At 55.2% G+C, this 20,164-nt stretch overlaps 1 protein-coding gene across 1 annotated transcript in view; it reads right to left on the bottom strand.

The window, feature by feature from the left end:
* DOCK1 (dedicator of cytokinesis 1) overlaps positions 1 to 20,164 on the bottom strand; it is a gene marked incomplete at its 5' end in the record, with an annotated part of 274,984 nt that overhangs the window by 31,862 nt on the left and 222,958 nt on the right. The window contains 9 exons of the mRNA XM_015572582.1: positions 672 to 791; positions 1,848 to 1,938; positions 3,336 to 3,376; positions 3,995 to 4,151; positions 4,344 to 4,433; positions 12,021 to 12,165; positions 14,752 to 14,810; positions 16,010 to 16,110; positions 16,939 to 17,017. Of these exons, the coding sequence (XP_015428068.1) occupies positions 672 to 791; positions 1,848 to 1,938; positions 3,336 to 3,376; positions 3,995 to 4,151; positions 4,344 to 4,433; positions 12,021 to 12,165; positions 14,752 to 14,810; positions 16,010 to 16,110; positions 16,939 to 17,017 (883 nt within the window). The remainder of the gene's footprint in view (positions 1 to 671; positions 792 to 1,847; positions 1,939 to 3,335; positions 3,377 to 3,994; positions 4,152 to 4,343; positions 4,434 to 12,020; positions 12,166 to 14,751; positions 14,811 to 16,009; positions 16,111 to 16,938; positions 17,018 to 20,164) is intronic.

Raw genomic sequence — 20,164 nt, forward strand, 5'->3', positions numbered from 1 at the left:
ACAAATGTAACAAGACAACAGGACACAGAACCTAGAGACAGAACCTAGCGAGAGAACATGGCAAAAGATCCTGGACAGAACCTGGCTACAGAACTTGGCTGGAGAACCTAGACAGAACATGGCAGGAAAACCTGGACAGAACCAGTCTGGAGAACCTACCAACAGAACCTGGACACAGAACCTGGCTGGAGATCCTGACCAGAACTTGGCTAGAGGAACCTGGCTATGATGATCACCTGAACGCTGCCTCCGTGTCATTCCTTCTTCGCCGACTCCATCCACACCTTTGGGGACCCCTGGACCTGCTGGGGTCGGACCCCAGCAGTAATTACTTTGTGTTGGTGGCTTTATTATTATAAAATGAGGACGTGTTTAGCAAAGGCCAGCTTAGGAGGACCCTAATTAAGTTAATAACAATGTACCTACCTATATAGTTTAAGTTTAAAAAATTTGGCTCTCAAGAGAAATTCCAATTGTCGTACTGTTGGTATTTGGCTCTGGTGACTAATGAGTTTGCCGACCACTGGTCTAACCTACGGCCTCTGCAACAAAACCCTCCAACCCACAACTTGTAACAAATGCCAGGGCCACAAGCACGCAGCTCAAAGTGTGTGCACGTGGCACGGCAGGTGCACGCAGGGGCACTGGGGAGCAGCGCCGCATGGCCTCACCTTGCCCTTGTCGAAGTAGTGGATGATCTCCTGGTACAGCTGCTCCTTCAGCTGCCCCTGCGTCGTCGCCTGGTACCCGTCCCGCTGGGTGAGGTGGGCCACGCACACGTCCTCTGACCACTGAGGAGAAAACAGCGCGTGAGTCCTGCCACCGGGACAGGGCATGGCCAGGCCCCGCTGCCCACCCTCGGGCAGAAAGCGCAGGGAGCTCGTCATTCAGAGCCCTCACGCCGCAGCAATGCCGGGACGCTTGGCGCTGTTGTCACCAGGCTGCCGGGCCTGGAAACGAGGCAGCGCCCTGTGCAGAGGCCCTGAGGAGGCAAAGTGGGCTGGAGTCCAATAGGAGAGAAACTGGCAGGTCTGGAAATACAGACCTGGAAGCTGACGGTGCCCTGTCACACCTGGAAAGAACAGGGATGGACTGGGATGAGCTATGAGCCTGGTCACACCTGGGATGGACTGGGATGGACTCTGAACCTGGTCACACCTGGGATGGACTGGGATGAGCTTTGAGCCTGGTCACACCTGGGATGGACTGGGATGAGCTATGAGCCTGGTCACACCTGGGATGGAATAGGATGAACTCTGAGCTTGGTCACACCTGGGATGGACTGGGATGGACTCTGAGCCTCTCACACCTGGGATGGACTGGGATGGACAGGGATGCTTTTCTATGTTTAAAAAAGTGAGGCTATAGCTAGAAAGATGCTCCGATAACTTGCTCATGCTCTAAAATGTGAACCTGGAGGTGGTGTGGGATCCCCTCACCCTGGCCTGGGACTCTGCCGGGGTCGGTAAGGGTGTGTCTCGCCCCTCCTGTGGCTCCTCCAGCCCCGACCTTCCTCCTCGCAGACGCCCTTCCCCACCGTAGCTGCGCCTGGTTGGCGTGAACGAGTCCCTGCGGGGTCTCTACCTGCCAGCTGACAGCCAGTGATGAGCGTTTACGTGTTTACGATGCTGAGTGACAACTTGCTGTGACATCCTGTCAAATCTGCCTCCACTGGGGCCAACCTACCGTCCAGGCATTTCCTGAATGTCTCGGTTGCTGCCGCTGCATGTAGCCGACACCACAGAAGGAACCTCACCGTGTCGTTTCCTGACACAGCCCCGAGAAGCAGCCGGACGCAACGTGAGCACCTGTGGCGACAGGGCCGCGGCGCGTGGCGGTTTCCTTACCTTCAGCAGCTTCGCGTGGAGCAGCAGGGTGTACGCCGCCTCCGTGTAGTTGTCACACTCCTTGTGCAGGTCGCACAGTTTGTACAGGTACCTGAGGCGGGAAAACACAGGCGCGTTCTTACAATGTCACCGGATGGTTTGCTCAATGACGGCGAGAGCTACAGTCTCCCTCCAGCAATAAATCGAGCTGTGCTTTCTTTTCCCAGCGCTCTCCGCCCACCACGCCGACGGCACATTTGCTGCAGGGAGCAATAACCCCCACAGGGTCACAGGCAACCGTTAACGTTTCAAACCCACGCCGTCTCTTTTCGGGACAGAACTGGAGACGGAACAGGGAGGGAGACGGCACTTCGGGCGCTTCCAGGCTTCTCATTCCTTCCACCTTTCTGAGTTGTCTCCGTCCGTGTGAAATGAGACGACACAGTGCTTGACTGTGATTTTCTTACGTGACGATGGAATCCATAGGCCCCCCAAGCCCATAAAAACACAAATCGGTAAGAAAAAGGACTTGGAGGGTGACGGTGACTATGACCCAAAGAAGGTCCTGCCATACAGAAATCAATGTGAAGCAACCGACAGTTTTGGAAAAAAAGAACTTGGTTGTTTTCCCAAAAGTGTATTATTATAGTCATGTGGCACTTTTTTTAAAAAAGGAGAAAAGTAAAAAAATAAATAAATAAAAATCATAAAAATCCAAAGTTGGCAGACCATGGAGGTGTGATAAACCCATCATTAAACACCAGCACCCGTGGAGTGTGACCCTAATGGGGGTCTTGCTGAGGGTGTGACACTGGCCCCTAACAGGAGGGGGGTGATGGGAAAAACCCAGCAGAAAGTACAAAACACGAGGCGATGGGGTCAGAATAAGAACGGGCTGAAACCTTTCATGTTGCCTGTTTCCAATAAAGTTAACCCACTGTGCGCCATAAGCGTCTGTAGGTGTAAGCGGCGGAACTTCCTCGCACGCCACGCGCGTCTATGAAAAAAAAATTGTTTCCCTAAGTGGCAGCCCTGACCAACTTTAAAGTCATTTTCCGTGAGAATTTTCAGCTGAAACTATTCAAGAACGCCTGAACGGTGAGTTATATTATTTATTTTTATACTATTCATTGCAAACTGATTTTTTTAAATTAAATTCAAAATATCGAGGCTGTGGTTTCCGTTTTGGATGCGTGGCAGTTCACGGTTAAAACTGGCCTTTTCATTTGATCTGTGGTCAAGAAGTACAAACCCCAGTGAAATAATCATCTATGTCTTTGCTTCTGAGCTGGCTAAGTATGACAACCCCCCACCCCCCGCAATCTCCGCACAGGCCTGGACGACTGCACACAGGCCCTGAACACATATGGGTGCTCCCCACATTCAATCTCTAGGCTGCACGACTCCCACACGATGAACCCGTGGTTCTTCAACATTTCCTGGCGTGGGCGTGACCTGCGCAATTGCAACAGACACGTAGAGGGCACGACACACACGGCACCTACATACCTGATATACATTTCTTCTCTTTCAATTTCTTTGTAGAAATTCTGAAAAATCGAAGCACAACACCTTTAAGAAACCTGTTCTAGAAAGGGTGTGACATGCACAGTGAAATTTCACAGTTCCTCAATGTGTGTCCAGCACAGCCGCAGGGGCCCAGCGCTCTGCACTAAGTTCACAGGGTCACACGTGATGCAAAACCAACGTGCACACGCCTTCCCTTTTTTATGGCGGGGAGGGGTCGAGGAGGGGCAATCCCAATGATCACAGTTCCTACACTTTGCATCCTATTCAATCCTCTACTTCACGACTGGGGCAGATGCTCAGAGTTTTAGAATTCCAGTTGGAACCACCGTGGAGGGGCCTCCAAGAGAGGAACCGCGTCTGTAAAATAACCATGAGTCGGCCACTCTCGGACGGGCCTGCTTGGCGAGATGGCACAGAGGAGCGAGGCCACACAACAGAGTTCCCGACCAGGGGGTGCAGATTGCAGGGTTATCAGGCAACGGAGGAAAGGCCACTCAACCCCAAACGTGCATTTTCTCTGCTGGGAACCACAGTGGATATACAGGCCCGGAGACGGCAGCGCAGGCTTGTCTGCCCGGGAAGCCGGGGGCCAGAGGTCACCGGGACCTGGGGAACCCGGGGGTGGGGGGCTCGCTCACCAGCACGTTGACGGTGCAGCTCATGCGGTTCTCCTTGCTCTCGTCGTGCATGATGGTCCTGTAGTCCAGCAGCCGCTCCATCAGGCGCACCACCAGCCGCACGAACGTCTCGCCCGTCTTCGCCAGGTACTTGTGCTTCCGGCAGTGCTCCAGGAGGCTGTGGGAGCCACACGTGTTCACCCGTGTTCACGCGGCCCGAGCCCCGCGGGGGTGCCGCGCAGGGGGCAGGACTTCCCATCACGGACCCCGGGGCATCACTGCTGGGCTGCAGAGCTCACTGTGGGCTCGCCGCCTCCCCCGTCTCCGCCCGCAGCACCCACCGCACCCCGCCCCGCGGAGCAGCACTCACATCTTGTCGAAGAGCACTTTGTACTGCTCGTCCCCGCGACCACCTTCCACCTCGTGGTCCAGCTTGGTGATGATCTCGTTTTCGAACTGTAATCACACAGAGAGCGCGTCAGCGAGCAGCATGGCGGGCGTCTCATCCCATGACAGATGCCAACAGCGCGTGCATCCAGCATGTCAGCATCTGCACATCAGTGAGGGGTCACCCCCAGAGAGCCCCCCACGCCTCGAAGCCGGATTTCACTTCGGAGTCGCTGTCCCCCAGCCCCCAGAGATGGCTGATGGTCCTGTCACCGAGGTCCCCTCCGTTTCCTTCCCCGGTTAACGGGGTCTAAACGTGCGGGTCCTGAGAGCAGGAACAGGAGCCAGAGAAGGGAAACGGGAGGGAACATTTACGGTGTGACATGAGGACGTGAGACCACATCCCGAACTTCATTGTGAGGAATAAGAAACATCTAAAAGAGCTCCGTGGCTCCCAGGGAAGGATGGATGGAGGACAGATGGCGTTTGCTCCCCAGGAATCTGAGCACATCAGGGCCCCGATGGAGCCCCGGGGAACTCCTCCCTCTGGTTGAAAGAACGTTGTAAGACAAAGAGAGGCACTGTCGCCAGAGACACACCCACACGTCTCCCAAAGCCTGGGGTGGGGCGTGCAGAGACCACAGTGCAAGGAATGGTCACAACCCCTGCCTGGCCCTCGGACCCGCGCTTGGGGGAAACGGATCTGTGAGGTGCGAGTCTCTAAATGTTTTCAAGGCTCCATGACCCCCCATAGCTGATCGAACTGGAAATACAACCTTGACAATGACACACGTGTCCCCATCCTGGCTGCCCAGCCCCCTCTCCCTGGCAGAATTCAGAGCCCCCTGAGGACTGGGATTCCGGCCAGGTGACCACCACATGTAGGGGGTCCTGAGGTTAGCCACCGACCTTGGCCAGGCAGGCATGAGGGGCAGGAGGGCCTGAAGGAAACACGGCTGAGTTCGGGCGCCGGAGGCAAGCACACCATGGACTACATTTATGCAAGGGTTGCTGGGTCCCGTGAACATATCTGCTCAGACACCGCGTCTCCAGGCAACCACCCCAGCCTCCCCCTTATCAGGATCCCACGGAGTTTAAGCTGCGGGAGACGAAGACGTTCCTTCTCTCTTGGTCACGGCTGTGTCCCCAACACCTAGGACAGCACCTGGTGTGGGTGACACAGGGGACCACACGTGATGTGCATGTAAATTCCTGGACAGAGTGGGTGCTGCATGCAGCCAGGGGGGCTCACTCTGTCAGCAGAGGGTTTGGCTGGCAGGCTGCTAAGACACGCCTGCTCTCTTGGCCATGCAAGCCACGCGTGAACACATGTGTCCGGGTGCTTGTCACAGGTCCTGTCCTGGGGACTCTGGGCGTGGCAGGTGCAGTGGCTATTGCCTGTGGCTCCCCATGGAGCAGAGGGCAGGGGTCTGGGCAGCCCCAGGAGGAGCCTGGACGCAGTTCCACCCACTGTACATGAAACGGAGCTGCCCACAGGCCCACAGAGAAGCACTGGTTCCCGCTCGACCTCAAGCGCTCGGCAACCTCGTGAGAGCCCGGGCCTCGGCGAACCCCCACAATCCCCCTTGATCTTCTCCCCCGACAAGCCCCCCGACCCCCTTTTTGCTTCTGTTTAGCCTCAGCAGAGCAGGGACGGGAGCAACACAGGAGAGAGGGATTTATCGAAGGAGAAAGGGTGACCTGCTTTTCATTTCCACCTGCAGCCTCACGCGATGGCTTTTATTGTAAGTAGCAGCCTCTGGATAACCCGCGACCCCTCTGCTCTTCACAGGGGCGCGTTCTGCAAAGGGCGGGTCCTGCGGGCTTCTGTGCGGGAGGTGGCGCTCCCAGCCGGGGCTGGCATGGGGAGGGCTGATGCTTCAGGAGAAATCACTGAGATACAAAATGAGACTCCGTGTCATGAAAACGCACGAGTCAATCCCACCCGTGTGGCCTGAGCACCCAACACGGAAGGCAGCGGGAGCGCAGAAAAACACGAGTGACGCTCACGCAGCCAAACGCACGTGAACATTCCAGACAACTCGTCCTAGCGCATCAGACGGCACTGAACTGGGCGTCTTCCTACTGGACATGGCATGTTTTCTCTGCTCCCGTGTAAACCGAGCTGCCACCAGGAAGGACAGCAGGGGAGCCCGGCTCGTTAGGCTGCCGATCAGATTGAGCCTGAGGAAACCAATGTCTTCCAAAAAGAGCCCGTGAACGATACGTACATCAGACACCCAGCTGGGCCTCATTTGACAAACCTCCGGTCTACACCAGGCCATCCGCACCACCTGCAACCCCATGCTGTCCGTCGGCAAGGACTCAACCCACAGACCCGCAGCGAGCATCTGATCCCAGGGTCCTCGGGCGGGGAGTTTTCCAGAAGGTGCTAGAAGCCGCTGGTTGGAGACAGGGTCCTGGGGAGGGTTGTAATCAGAATGAAGTGAAGCTGCCCGACGGAAGGGGAGAGCGTGGTGCAGGCACAGCAGAGCTGGCTGCGTAAGTCGCGTGGATTACCCCCGGACCTGCCTGCTGCTGGGTCATCTGCAGCAGGTTCCCCATGGGAGTTTATTTACTGCTGGAAAGGGGGTGGGAGCTTCCTTGTGTGATAATGAAGTCAGTCCAAGCATTTCCCTCTCTTTTCTGAATGGCCAATATCATACAAAAATACCCACCGCGGCCCGGCTGGCGTGGCTCAGGGGTTGAGCGTCGATCTATGAACCAGGAGGTCACAGTTCGAGTCCCATCAGGGCACATGCCGGGGTTGCTGGCTTGATCCCCAGTGTGGGGCGTGCAGGAGGCAGCCGATCCATGATTCTCTCTCATAATTGATGTTTCTCTCTCTCTCCCTCCCCTCCCTTCTGCTCTGAAATCAGTTTTTAAAAATTTAAAAAAATGCCCACAGGGGCCTGGCTAGTGTGTCTTAGTGGTTGAGCTTCAACCTATGAACCAGGAGGTCACAGTTCGATTCCCGGTCAGGGCACATGCCCAGGTTGTGGGCTCGATCCCCAGCAGTGGACGTGCACGAGGCAGCCGATCCATGATTCTCTCTCATCATGGATGTTTCTCTCTCCCTCTCCCTTCCTCTCTCTGAAATAAAAATAATAATAAAAATACCCTCAGTGCATCGGACTGAACTACTGCATAGAGCACCCTGTGCGTCCGAGCCAGCTGCCGCCCGAGAACGTGGAGCGGAAGAGGCCACGTGAGGCAGGGCTTTTGGAAGGTGCTGTCACATTGAACGTGGAGGAGCGGGGCTGCTCACAGGGGTACGGACATCGTTGTTAATTAAACTAACGTGGAAAGGAAGCCTTGCTCAGTGCCTCGGCTAACCTGGGGTTACCGGCTCCAACGAGCGGTCACAGGGCGCAGGGTCTCCGCCGGGGATATGCCAACGCCGTTCCACTAGGTTTAGAAGCAGGTCCGTGTTTCGGGTGAAGGCTGTCATCGGGCTGGAAGTGTGTGAAGTGTACGAAAGGCCTATGTGCACTTATAAATGGATGCAGCCAGGCCTGCACTTTGCAGCCACCGCCTGGGATATGTGCGAGCAAGTTGGGCAACTGGGCCGGGCAGGGGAGGTCTGCCTAATATTGCCCAGCGGACGCGGCGCCTAGAGGTTGCCCAGAGCCGGGGCAGCGGATCCGGGAACATGCTAGGCGACTGCGGTAGCCCAGCGCGCTCTGCTTCCTCCTGGTCTTCCAAATGCTCATGAGCTACCGGCCACGGGACCGAGGCCCAGGGCCCCCCCCGGCAGCAGGGAGCGTCCAGGAGTCCAGGAATCAGAGTCCCGGCTTCTGCCCCTGTAGGCGGGACCAAGCCCGTCCCGGGAGAGGGCAGGACCACGCCCCTGGCCGTGGCAGGGACAGGAGGGGTGGGCGGGAGGAACCACTGAGCCATGTCTGCGTGGAAAACGTGGCCCGAGAGAAGCAACGGGCGTGGCTGGGCAGAGGGCAGCTGCTCGCCACCAACCTGGGTGTGGGCTCGCGTGGTGACACCCATTGAGCATCGATTCCCGCAGTCTGTCACTCTGCTCAGACACACTCATGTTTTCATGTGTCCTGCAGCCCTTGCTTAACCGCTCGTAAACTTAATTACACACTTAATTAGTCTTTGACGCTCCATGTCCCACACGCTAACATCTCCACATCCTTCCGTATCCAATGAGCAGGCGGCTTGCTGGCCTTGAAGCTTCTGTGAAATACGCAGGAGGCCAGAGGCTCTGAGGCCCCAAACCCGAGCGGCCTGGCCGGGCCCGGGCTGCCGGCTGCTCACCGGGCAGCACCTCAGGCAGGTGTGTGACCAGAGCCTGCAGTGACAGCCCACGCCGGGAACACGCCCCACGGGGAGTCACATTCGATTTGGTTACAGAAGATGCTGGGAGTTTGGGCACCTGTGGACTGGAGGGCTTTTAATAACAGACTTTAACGGGATTAGAACTCTTGGAGTCAAGGGTAAGGGTTTCCATGATCTCTCCAAACGCTTCGGGTCTGTGCTTTAATGAAATAACAGCCTAATCCTGTCCGTGTTTCCCCTTTAAGCATGCAAAACGACAGACTCAGGTATGCCTCTGAAATTGAAATCAAAATACAGCAACCAGCACAAACCCAACAAACTGGAGAATAAACACGATAAAATTGCCACCAAATGCGTTCACATTCATCTTCCAGAGCAAAAGGCATCGGCTTCCCCGTCAAGTAGCAAAAGCTGCCCACACCCACTCGGGTCATTCAACTACTTGCTTCTGGTTACCGGCGCGGGCGCGGCCGGCAATCACACGGTGATGCGGGCACAGCGCGGGCACCGAGACCACTCGTGTGCGGAGGCCTTACCGCCACCGGGAGTTTCCGGAAGTCCTGGTGCACTTTCCGGACCCACGCGGAGATGGCCAGAACAGCTCCGTGACCGGAAATCTTATTTTGCTGTGCAGCCCTTTCCGGTTCCTTTTTATTAATGGCCTAGGGCCCCCACGGTCATTTGCAGCCACGCTCGGCTGTGAGTTCTGTATTTTCCAAAGACGTAACAAATGGGACTCTTTGAGCAGGTGCCAGGAGAGGAGAAGTGTGCTTCTCGCAGGAAGCAGAACCCGGTGGGTCTGAGATGGGAATGGGTACTCACTGGGGGGCAGGGGACTCACGGAGGTGGGGCGAGGGGAGCCACGGGGCCCCATGGCCCAGCAGGTCTGCATGAATGATCTAAGCGCTGCTAAGACTCGGATGCCCAAAGCTCTCAGGCTGGCTGAGCAGATGCTGAAAGCTCACATGGAGAATCTCTCCTTTGAAAAAGAAAAAATCAATATCCCCAAAAGTTCTAGTTTAAGTGTAAACAGCCTCTCTGGGCCCCGGGGACGGTGAGCACAATTGCTGTTTTCTCTGCAAAGGAAGAGACCAGAGAACGTGTCCGCTGGGACTCGGGGACAGGAGAGGAGAGGGGCACGGGCCGCCTGTAAGAACAGGGGGCACCAGGTCAGACCGAGTGTCGGAGAGGCTGGGAGGCCCCGGGCGGCCGGAGCGTCAGGAGCTCTCAAGGAGAACGGAAGAGGCAGAGAAGACTTTTGCTGCGTGGAGACGCAGGACAGAGGGGCCGCATGCACGGGACAGAGACATCACCGTGGCCCCAGGAACAGGGCAGACAATGGAGGGGGGCTGTCATCCCTGTGGTCAATGAGGGCAGGCAGGGGTCACCCCGGAGGGCACAGCCAGAGTGGACACCAAGCTGAGGTTCTCGGAGGCACTCTCGTCTCCCTGCTGCCTGGGCACCCACAACGCAGGCGCAACGCGGACGGGGAAGAGGGTGTCAGCCCAGTGAGAAGCTGACGGTGGGAGCGCCGACCAGGCCGCAGACAAGCCCAGCAGCACCCACCCTCTGGATGTCCCCCTGGGGACCCCGGGACGCATGCGTGTGCTCGCTGCACGTTTATTCGGAGAGACCACCTGCACGCGGCCTACGTGCCCACCCAAGGGGATGAAGAGGAGGTTGGCTGAGGCATTTCATGAAAGGTCCCGCCAGTGCGTTAGCAGCACGGTGAGTCTTTGGAATGTTGTCCAACAAAAGGAACGAGAGAACGTGGACAATGTTGACAACATTGCAGTTACACTGGCACAAAGGCAGGGGGTGGGCAGAGGGACCAACACAGCTGTCCGTCCACAGCAGACTCTCCATTCTGACCAATAAGTGAACGTGAGGAAACCATCCTCACTCCTGGGGGGAGAGTGAGGGAGGGAGGAAGGAAAGAGGAAGGAAGGAAGGAGCGAGGGAGGGGAGGTGGGTTTTATGGGTTTGATTTTACTTCTCACAACACCCCTTTCGAGTACATTTATGTTTACACCCATTTTGCAGCTCTGTATTGGAGACGTAGTGGCTTGTTCAAAGCCCGGATGGTAACCGCCTAAGCTAGGAACCTCGGTCCACCTGACTTCTATTCTAAACTCAACTCTGACGCAGAGCCGAGGTCCCTCTAGCTCTGCACCTTGCTTTCATTCCAGGGAGCAACATGACTGTTCCTCATGGCTACCCCCACCTGCAGGCAATCGCAGTGACGAATGGCCAGGGAACTGTACCCGCAAACACAAAGCTCCATCGAGTAGGAAGTGCAGGCGGGGAAGGAAACCCCTGTAAATCCTCGCTCCCACCACAGTCATGCCAGCCTGAGGGACAGGTTCATTTCCCTGCAATGTAGGAATTTTTCTCAAAATTCCTTAAAATCTACGTGAAGTCACTGTTCACTCCCTTGAAATGCCGCCATGTTTAACCAAAGGGCTTCCATGCAGAGGGCGCCCTCTTGCCTGGATCCTTGTCTTGGCTTCTGCAAAGCATCACGGCCAAACCACCTGCCCAGTAGCGAGCGCGCCACTGCGTGTCCGAGCACGTGTGTGTGTCTGAGCATGCCACTGCGTGTCTGAGCACATGTGTGTGTCTGAGCACACCACTGCATGTCTGAGCACGTGCATGTGTGACCAAGCACGCCACTGCATGTCCGAGCACATGCATGGGTGCCCACCCGTGACCACGTAGGCCCCTCACGGGCTTCCATGGGACCCAGGAGCAGGTGCTGCTACTTCTCAAGGGCCAATGGCTTGGCTGTCCTTCCTGCCAACCCTGCGTGCTCGGAGCCCCTCACACATGCTTTCATCCAGGACCTCACATCCACGCCGCCCGGCTCAGGGACCCCGTTAGGAGAACGAAAGCTGAGCCTTCGGACATTAACAGGGGTGGGGAACGTCCGGCCCTCGCGCCGGGTAAGGCCCTCGACATCACTTGGTCTGGCCCTGCCAGGCGTGAGGGGCGAGTTAGTGAAATGTGTGAGCGCAGAGGAGCAGGCTCATTTACGTGGATAGTTGTGTGTGGCCACGGACGAAGTTATAAACGCCCAAACGGCCCTCGGCAGGACACGGTCCGACCCGGTTTAAGGTAACAGACACTGGCAAAGCGCGGCGGGTCCGAGAGGACACAGCGAATCGCGCCTACGCCGAGGAGGCTGAGCTGGCCCAGACAAAATGAGTAAGAAAAGCTAAACACGGAGACAGTTCCCCCACAGCTGAGAGCAGGGGCAGGCCCGGCAGCAGGAAGTCCTGGGAGGGGCCTTCCCGAGTGTGGGGAAGCAGGGCCTCCAGGTGAGCGCCATGGACGCCAGAACCACCTGCAAGTCTTTCTCAAGGTATGGAAGCTGCGCGTGGAGTGGAACTCACACTGCATCATGTCGAAGAAGATGGGGATGGTGGCCTTGCGCAGCTCTGTCTCGGGGATCAGCGTCATCTCCAACATGGGGCCGACCATTTCCGGAATGAACTTTATCTTGTGCTGACCTTGAGTAAAGACACCCATTCGTTAGAAAAGTCTTTAAAAAAGGATTCTGGAATGGGCTTCAGTGGACACAAGGACACAGGCCACGCAATGTGGGTGCCAGGGGTGTGGGAATGAACAGGCATCCATCTCATCTGGGGGCATCATGGACGCGCCCAGCCTTGTGTGGGAGAAGTGGACGGTGTCCTGATTGTTGTAACTGAAGCCACTAAAACATCCAATACGAAGTCTGTAGCCCTGACTTCTGTTAGAGGAGACAAACACCGTTCACAAGTACACGATGTGAGCCCACAGCTAGAGGAGGCGAGCAGCTCATGGGTCCCCAGCCTTGCATGGAGCGGGGCTGGGAGATACAACACCCGCATCTCAATTTGTGGACAGTGAGTACAGGATAAGGCGAGGGCGTCTGAGCAGATGGTCTGGTCCTCTCTAGCTCTGGCGTCTTATAAAGAGGACGTTTCCACCTGGCTGGGGTGGCTCAGTGGTTGAGCACCGACCTATGAACCAGGAGGTCACGGTTCGATTCCCAGTCAGGGCACATTTCCGGGGTTGCGGGCTCGATCCCCAGTAGAGGGTATGCAGAAGGCAGCCCATCAATGACCCTCTCTCATCATTGATGTTTCTGTCACTTTCTCCCTTTCCCTTCCTCTCTGGTATCAGTAAAAAACAAACATATATATATATAGTTCTACCCTCTTTAGTGTCAAAAATCTTGAAATATTTTCATTTCACCCCATTATAATTTATGTCATTTCATTTCCAACATATGCTAGAAGAATGTGCAGGAATTAAACGCTTGAATTATTTGAGGCATTTTGTGTTATTAACACCAGCAATTTATCCAGTTAATCAGCCTTAACAGTAATTTTACATGCTCAGAAAATAGAATCGATAGTCTAAAGAACTTAGTTTCGTTAATAACTCTGCTATTTGATACTGATTTCTAGAAAGAGAACCATTAAACAAATCTGGCTCTTATACATAACTATACCTAACATGCTACATAATCCTCCTCTTACTCTAACTTAACATATTTCTAACATTTGAATGGGGTGGACACAGTCACAAATTATAGCCTTTGATAAGGAATCCGAATATAATAAAAATCTGAGGTTCTGCTTTTACGGAATAATTAATATTGTGACTAAGGCCAGACTCAGGGGAGTCTCATCGCTTCCCAGACGCTCCGTGCTTCTGAAAGGCGTGTCACAGCTGCGAGCCATGCTCTTAAAAACGCCATTATCCCCAGTCTCTCCGGTGACACTTTTCTTGTGTTTCGCCCAAAAATGTCAGAGCCGATGTTTCAGAAAAGAGTTGACAGTGACAGTGAGTTGTTCATCAACCACAACCGGAGTGTCACGGAGTGCAGAGCGCTCTGCTGGTCACGGCGGCTTTGACGCTCCTGGCTGGAGGGACAGGCGCTGACAAGTGGCTGTGGGCGCCGGGGTGGAAAAATACGCTATAGGACGCGGCGCCTCACCTTGGAGACACCCTGGCCCTAAATACGGGGGACTGGCCGGGGCCAGTGCCCAGCTCCGTGGTCAGGACTCTGCCAGGACTTAACCGTCCAGAAGGAAGGCCCTCGAGGTGGGCAAAGTGGGGGCTAGTAGGGGCTGGGAAGACAAAGGCAAAGGGGGGTAATGGGGGGAGGGGGTGCATCTGCAATCCTATCAACAAGAAAAAACAAACAAAAAAACACCAATAAAACATACTCTCGCCCTAACCGGTTTGGCTCAGTGGATAGAGCGTCCGCCTGCGGACTGAAGGGTCCGAGGTTCGATTCCGGTCAAGGGCATGTACCTTGGTTGCAGGCACATCCCCAGTAGGGGGCGTGCAGGAGGCAGCTGATCGGTGTTTCTCTCTCATCGATGTTTCTCTCTATCCCTCTTTCTTCCTCTCTGTAAAAAATCAATAAAATAGATTTAAAACAAACAAAAAAAATCAAACAACAACAACAACAAAACATACTCTCAACCAATAGGCCAAAGAAGAAATCAAAAGGGAAATGAGAAAACATCGGAGACCAAAGACAAGGAGAACACAACATACCCCAGCTTGCGTGAGCGGCCAAAGCAGTACCAGGAGGGAAGTGAATAGTAACACATGCTCACATCGATTCCTTACCTTCAACACGCAGGTCCCTATTTCTCTGATGGCGTGAGCATCTGAGCCGCCACCACCTGTGCAGCGGACCGGTAGGGTTTGGAGTGGGGACTAGACCCTTGGGAAGGCAGAGTTGATGACACGGAGCCCATCTGATGGCACGTGAACAGTAGGGTGAGCTACGTGGTTGGATGCGTGAGGCGGTGGGGGAATGTTCCTGACGCCCAGGGCTGAGCTGTGGACACCTGACACCAGAGTGCTTTCCAGACGATTCTATCTGCCCCGCCCACCAGATTCTCCTCCTTTCACTTGGTCTCTCAGCTCTTACTTCCTGTAAAGAGTTCTGGCAACGAACAGCAATTTTTCCCCAAGGAGCAGAAGCCTCGGACATTTGTAGATGCCCCAACGCTGACGAACAAGGCCAATGCCGCCTCCCACCTCGGACGGGAGACGGTCCCCCGATGGCCGAGACCGTGGAGACTCACCGAGGTTGTACCACATGTCCCTGATCTCGAAACCGATCTGTCTCCTCATGTCTCCATACCTGAAAGGAAGGAACGGGAAAAGCGCCCGGTCACTCTCAGGGCACGTGAGGATCAGACCAGGTTATTTGTAAGTGCGACCCCGTCTTCCATCACTGAGATGCGTAAAGAGAAAACGGTGCTTCTTCCTTTGCCACCAAAGGGGATGGAAGGAGCTGGGATCCACACTCACCCATCACCACACACTACCTCCCCCCCATCCCGGCCCCCTTAACTGTGGGACTTGGGGGAGGTGGTGAGAGTAATGAGAGAATGTCACTGTGTCACTGTCTTCACTCTCTAAGGGCAGGTGAGAAAGTCCAGCTCCTTGGCCCAAGAGAGGGGCGGGAGGTGTTTTTGTGCCTGTTAGCATCAGGGCCTGCAGACCCTAGTGACCTCCCACGCCCCAAGAACAGTGAGCCCTGGAGTCTATACTCAGAACAGGGCCGCCTCCTCCAATGCCCTCCCCCCCCCCTTCTTCATCAAGTTCAGTGCAAGGGAGGGCTTAGCACCTCCTACTCTCAACAGATATTCCCCCAAGTTTTTCGTTTACCAGGAAAACAAATGCTAATTTTCCTCCCCGTGGGCGGGGAGGGGTGTATGTTTCCAGAGTAAACAGAATCCTGAGGCTGCAGAAGATGAGCCTTTATGAGCTGGTGAGCAATTTACCTTTCCCTTTATTGCCCGAGGAAAAGGCTGATCGCGTTCAACCTAATAACTGGTGGAATTAGCTACAGCTTTTGGTTTCCCAGCTGCTCGTCCTCCTCCTGTCAGCTGACGGGCAGGGCCCTTTGAGTTCAGGCCACTGCGTGTGGCTGGGAAGTCACAGGGGAGTCAAAACCCCAGCCCGCGGCCACCTGAGGGTGAGGCCTCCGTGCCCGACACCCCTGCCCGTCCAGTGCAGCAGGAGAGGGTGGCTGGTGCAGGCCAGTCCCGGATGAAGAATCTGAACGTGACGCCTCAGCCCTCCCTAGAGGGACAGGCTGGTCCCCCGAGGACATTACCTTCCAGCCCAGCTTCACGACCACCCCCGGCGGCTGTGCTGCGTTTTCCTGGGCTCAGGCCCCTGGCGGCACAGGGCTTGGCGGAAAGACACACACTCACAGAATCCAAGGACGGCTGAGCCGCGGCCACCGCCAAGACCCCCTCTGACCCCCTCCCCGCAGTGAGCGGCCTGGGGGTGGCAAGGCCCGGGGACATCGGGCTGCCCGGGCGGACTCACTTGTTCAGGATCTTGGCTCTCTTGGCGCTTGAGAAGTTCTCCAGCTGCAGGGACTCCTGGGTGAGGAACGCGACCGCCAGGTGGAAGTAGTTGTTCCAGAGCTGGAAGCGACGGGGGCAGAGGTTAGCGGCTCAGCAGCGGCCGGCCACGGGGCAACTCGTCTGCCCAGCGCCCGAGGGCAGCGGCTCTCAGCCTTGACTGCACATTACAGTCACCTGGGAATCCTTATAAAATCCTGATTTCTGGGCCTCCTCCTCCGGACATTCTGTTTCTTTGTTACTCATGTTGTGGCCTCACCCCATAACAAAGAAACAGAATGTACCGAGGAGGAGGCCCGGAAATCAGGATTTTAAAAAGATCCCCAGGTGATTCTAATGTGCAGCCAAGGTTGAGAACCTCTGCCCTAGGGAACGTTTCAAACCATGGGCCCGCTCCCCTGCCAGCCGGCTGCCCCGGGTGGGGCTCCGGGCTGAGCGTGGGCTCAGTCCACGGCACGCGCTCCGACACCAGCTCTGCCACATGCATAGGGCAATCTCTCTCCTGGGTTTGGTGCCTGGGTTTCACGCTGAGCTCAGGGGTGCAAAGCCACTTGCCGGCCTCCCACCACCACCTTAGAGGCTCCGAGAAAACCCTGGCAGCCACACTCCGAGACCCCGTGGCCTCCCTGCTGAGTCCCTCCTTGTCCCCGATCCAGTACTTGCTCTTTGCCACAGCTCCATCCCCTTCTTTGTTAAACGGAGCAAATACCCAGAAGGCACAGCGTTCAAGTCTGGGTTCCAACAGGACACATTGTAACCACCATGTCCACACCTTGGACGGGGGACCCATTAAGTGTGCGGATTAGAAAGAAAAGATGGCGCTCAGAGGAGCAATTTGCGGTAACACGGCTTCCCGACCAAGGGCACGTCCGCCTGCCTTTCTTCTCTCACCTGCAGCTCGAAGTTGGCTTGATCCAGGAATTTTTTGTTCAGCATATCTGCATACTGATTAATCGCTCGCAGGAAGACTCTGAAAGATCAAGAGGAAATTACATAATTACACACTCCGCTCCGGCCCCTCCGTGGGGCTGGCATTTCAATTAGACCCAATCCGAGGCTGTCGGGAGGTGAGCTTTCCAGGTCCTGGGGAAGGTGGCGAGGTTTTGCCCATGAAAAACCCAGACAATTACACGCAGACTTAATCGGGGGACATTAGCGCGTGCAAGATAAGAGAAACAGACGGAAATAACGGTGTCTGAATGTAACACGTGAAAAGCATCACCGGAAAACCCACTTTCAAAAAGGCGCAAATGAAGCCCTTTGCAAGTTGCAGCGTCTAAACGTTACATCTTACACTGGTCTTGGCTCGGCTGGCTTCGCAAAGTTAAGCTCTGACAACGCTGTACCCCCTGGCGTGGCGGTACGTCTAATTTCAGTATCATTTTCTCCTATAATTCAAATGCTAACCTTGGTCACTGTTTACTTGTTTAAGGAAAAATTTTTAAAAACCTTTAATCGCGATGAAAGCGCTTTAACAAGAACGGTCGCAGGGACGCTGACTGATTAATGATGACGTGCCATTTAAGCACCCAGGGCAAAGCATTGCATCCCTCCACGCCCGCACTCCCGTTTTTATGCTGAAATATGCAGTGTGGACTCTCGTACGTGACTGAACCCAGCCCGTCACCAGCTTGTTCACTTAGATTTTCTTTATTTTTTTTAAATATGTTTTTGTGTTTTTTTTTTTTTTTTTTTTTTCAGAGAGGGGAGGGGTGAGGGAGAGAGAGGGTAGAATGATGAAGAGAATCATCGACCGGCTGCCTCCTTGCACGCCCTACGCTGGGGATCGAGCCAGAAACCTGGGCAGGTGCCCCGACCAGGAATCGAGCCCTGACCTCCGTGTTCATGGGTCAGCGCTCAGCCACGGAGCCACGCGGGCCGGGCTGGATTTGTTTATTCCTCTTGAAAGTGTGGATGATAACAAAGCTTCCTCCGGATACAGCTTCTTAAGTGGCCCCTCTCTTTGCCCACAGTCAGGATGCAGGAGGAATGCGCATGCGGGAACAGATACTAAGGCAACCTAAGCAGGCAAAGAGAAACCTCAGCAGGGGATTCCTTAGGTAAGACTCTCCACCAGCTGCTGTCGTTCATGAGTTAGTCCTGATACGTGTTAAACTAGGGAAAATAAGCAGGGAACGCATTAGAAGCTTCTGGGTACAATCTGCTTCCCGTCACAGGGAACATGAAGATGATCACAAGCAGCCACACGACCGCAGCAGGCTGCCTGCTCTTCAAGAGGAAGCTCTGACTTGGCTCAGCACAGCTCAAGATCCAGCCATCCTGCTGGGAGCTGATGAGAGCGGGGGTGAGGGGGGATGCGAGTGGCTGGGCTCTGTCTGTGCTGAGCACAGTTGGAGGTGGGTTCAAAGACAGGGAAGCCCCCTAGACTGTTCCCAAATGGTCCTGTCTGATGACTCACCCTTGTGCCCGCCAGGCCAAGTCAGCATCTGACAGATCGCATGTGCTCTCTAGGCGTTAGTCATAGGAATTAACAAATGGGTGAATGGATGGATGGATGGATAGATGAGGGATGGATGGATGGATGGATGAGGGATGGATGGATGGATGGATGGATGAGGGATGGATGGATGGGTGAGGGATGGATGGATGGAGGGATGGATGGATGAGGGATGGATGGATGGATGAGGGATGGATGGATGGATGAGGGATGGATGGATGGATGGATGGATGAGGGATGGATGGATGGATGAGGGATGGATGGATGGATGGATGAGGGATGGATGAATGGATGGATGGATGAGGGATGGATGGACGGATGGATAAATGGATGGATGAATGGATGAATAAATAGGTAGATAGATGGATGAATGGATGGATGAATGGATGAGGGATAGATGAGCTGGCCTCGAGCTCGCTTCATTATCTTCACCCGTCACCGCACAGGAGCACGGGGCACAAGAACAGAGGCCACGCACAACGCTGGCAACTTTTCCAAGGTGAGGAGAACAAGGTGCTGCAGGAGACGGGGAAGATGGGAGGTAGGTGCCAGGGAACAGGGCACAGCGACGCAGCTGGTACCCGGCCAGAGTGAGGGACTCACGGAAAAGATCCCGTCGCTCTGTGCTCCGTGCACCAAGCCACTCACGTCTTACCCCGGAGAACCAACGATTTCTAAGAAACAAGGCTTCGGGTGTGAGAATAAAAGCCTTCAGGAATGGCCCCCACTGTTCAAAATGACACTGAACTTCAGCTACCCTCTGAAAAAAATGCCATAGTGTAATTCCCACTGGTGCCGAATATGCATCTAATTGTTGTCTACACACACACACACACACACACACACTTACACTCACACACGTACTCATACTAACTTACACACACACACTATTCTACCTCTTATCTTTTATCTATCATCTATCTATCAATCTATCTATTGCCGACCTGTCCACCTGATGTCCAGGTAATCATTTAGCCCCATGACCTTCAGAAAGCTGCTCAAGTTACTGAGATTCTCATGTTTTCAACCAAGAAATGAAAGTACAGGGCCTCTCAGCTCCGTGACTGTGGATCGAAGGGTTGTCAGTGGGTGTGGGTTTGTAACGTGGAGCTTAAAGGTTGGAGAGATGACGCCACCGAATACAGTCCTTTCAGCGTGATCATCTCGGCTGACACGTCACCGAATGTCAGGGACACTGGCAGGAAGGCAACACGTCGGCCCTACGACTCCCACACTTCGCTCGTCTTTGGGCGTCAGGCAGGGTGTGGTGGGGGCTCTGCCTGCAGGAGGCACAAGCCCTTCACCCACACACGTACACACGTATCGCCAGCCCCGCCTCTCGGCCCGCATCCCCGCTGTCTCCCCCAAAACACCGTGAATGCCACGTGGGAGACCATCCCCCAAGTCTGCCTGGTGGAGCAGAGCAGTGAAAGCTAACCTTACAGGGGGACCCGGCCTAACTCCGCATCTGCTACCTGCAGAGGGGACAGGCGAGGGCAAGGTAATCGGACCCTTAGTGCCAGGCACTACGGCGACTCCGTTCTGATGGCGCTGCGGGCACTCCTGGCATCTCTGCTACTCGGCGTTGCTGCCAACAGCCGGGACAGCGAGGGGCCTCCTCGCTGCAGGGGAGGCAGGGAGAGGCCTCGGACGCCGGCG

The sequence above is a fragment of the Myotis davidii genome, unplaced genomic scaffold (assembly GCF_000327345.1).
Source record: "Myotis davidii unplaced genomic scaffold, ASM32734v1 scaffold72, whole genome shotgun sequence".
NCBI classification, from domain to species: Eukaryota; Metazoa; Chordata; class Mammalia; order Chiroptera; family Vespertilionidae; genus Myotis; species Myotis davidii.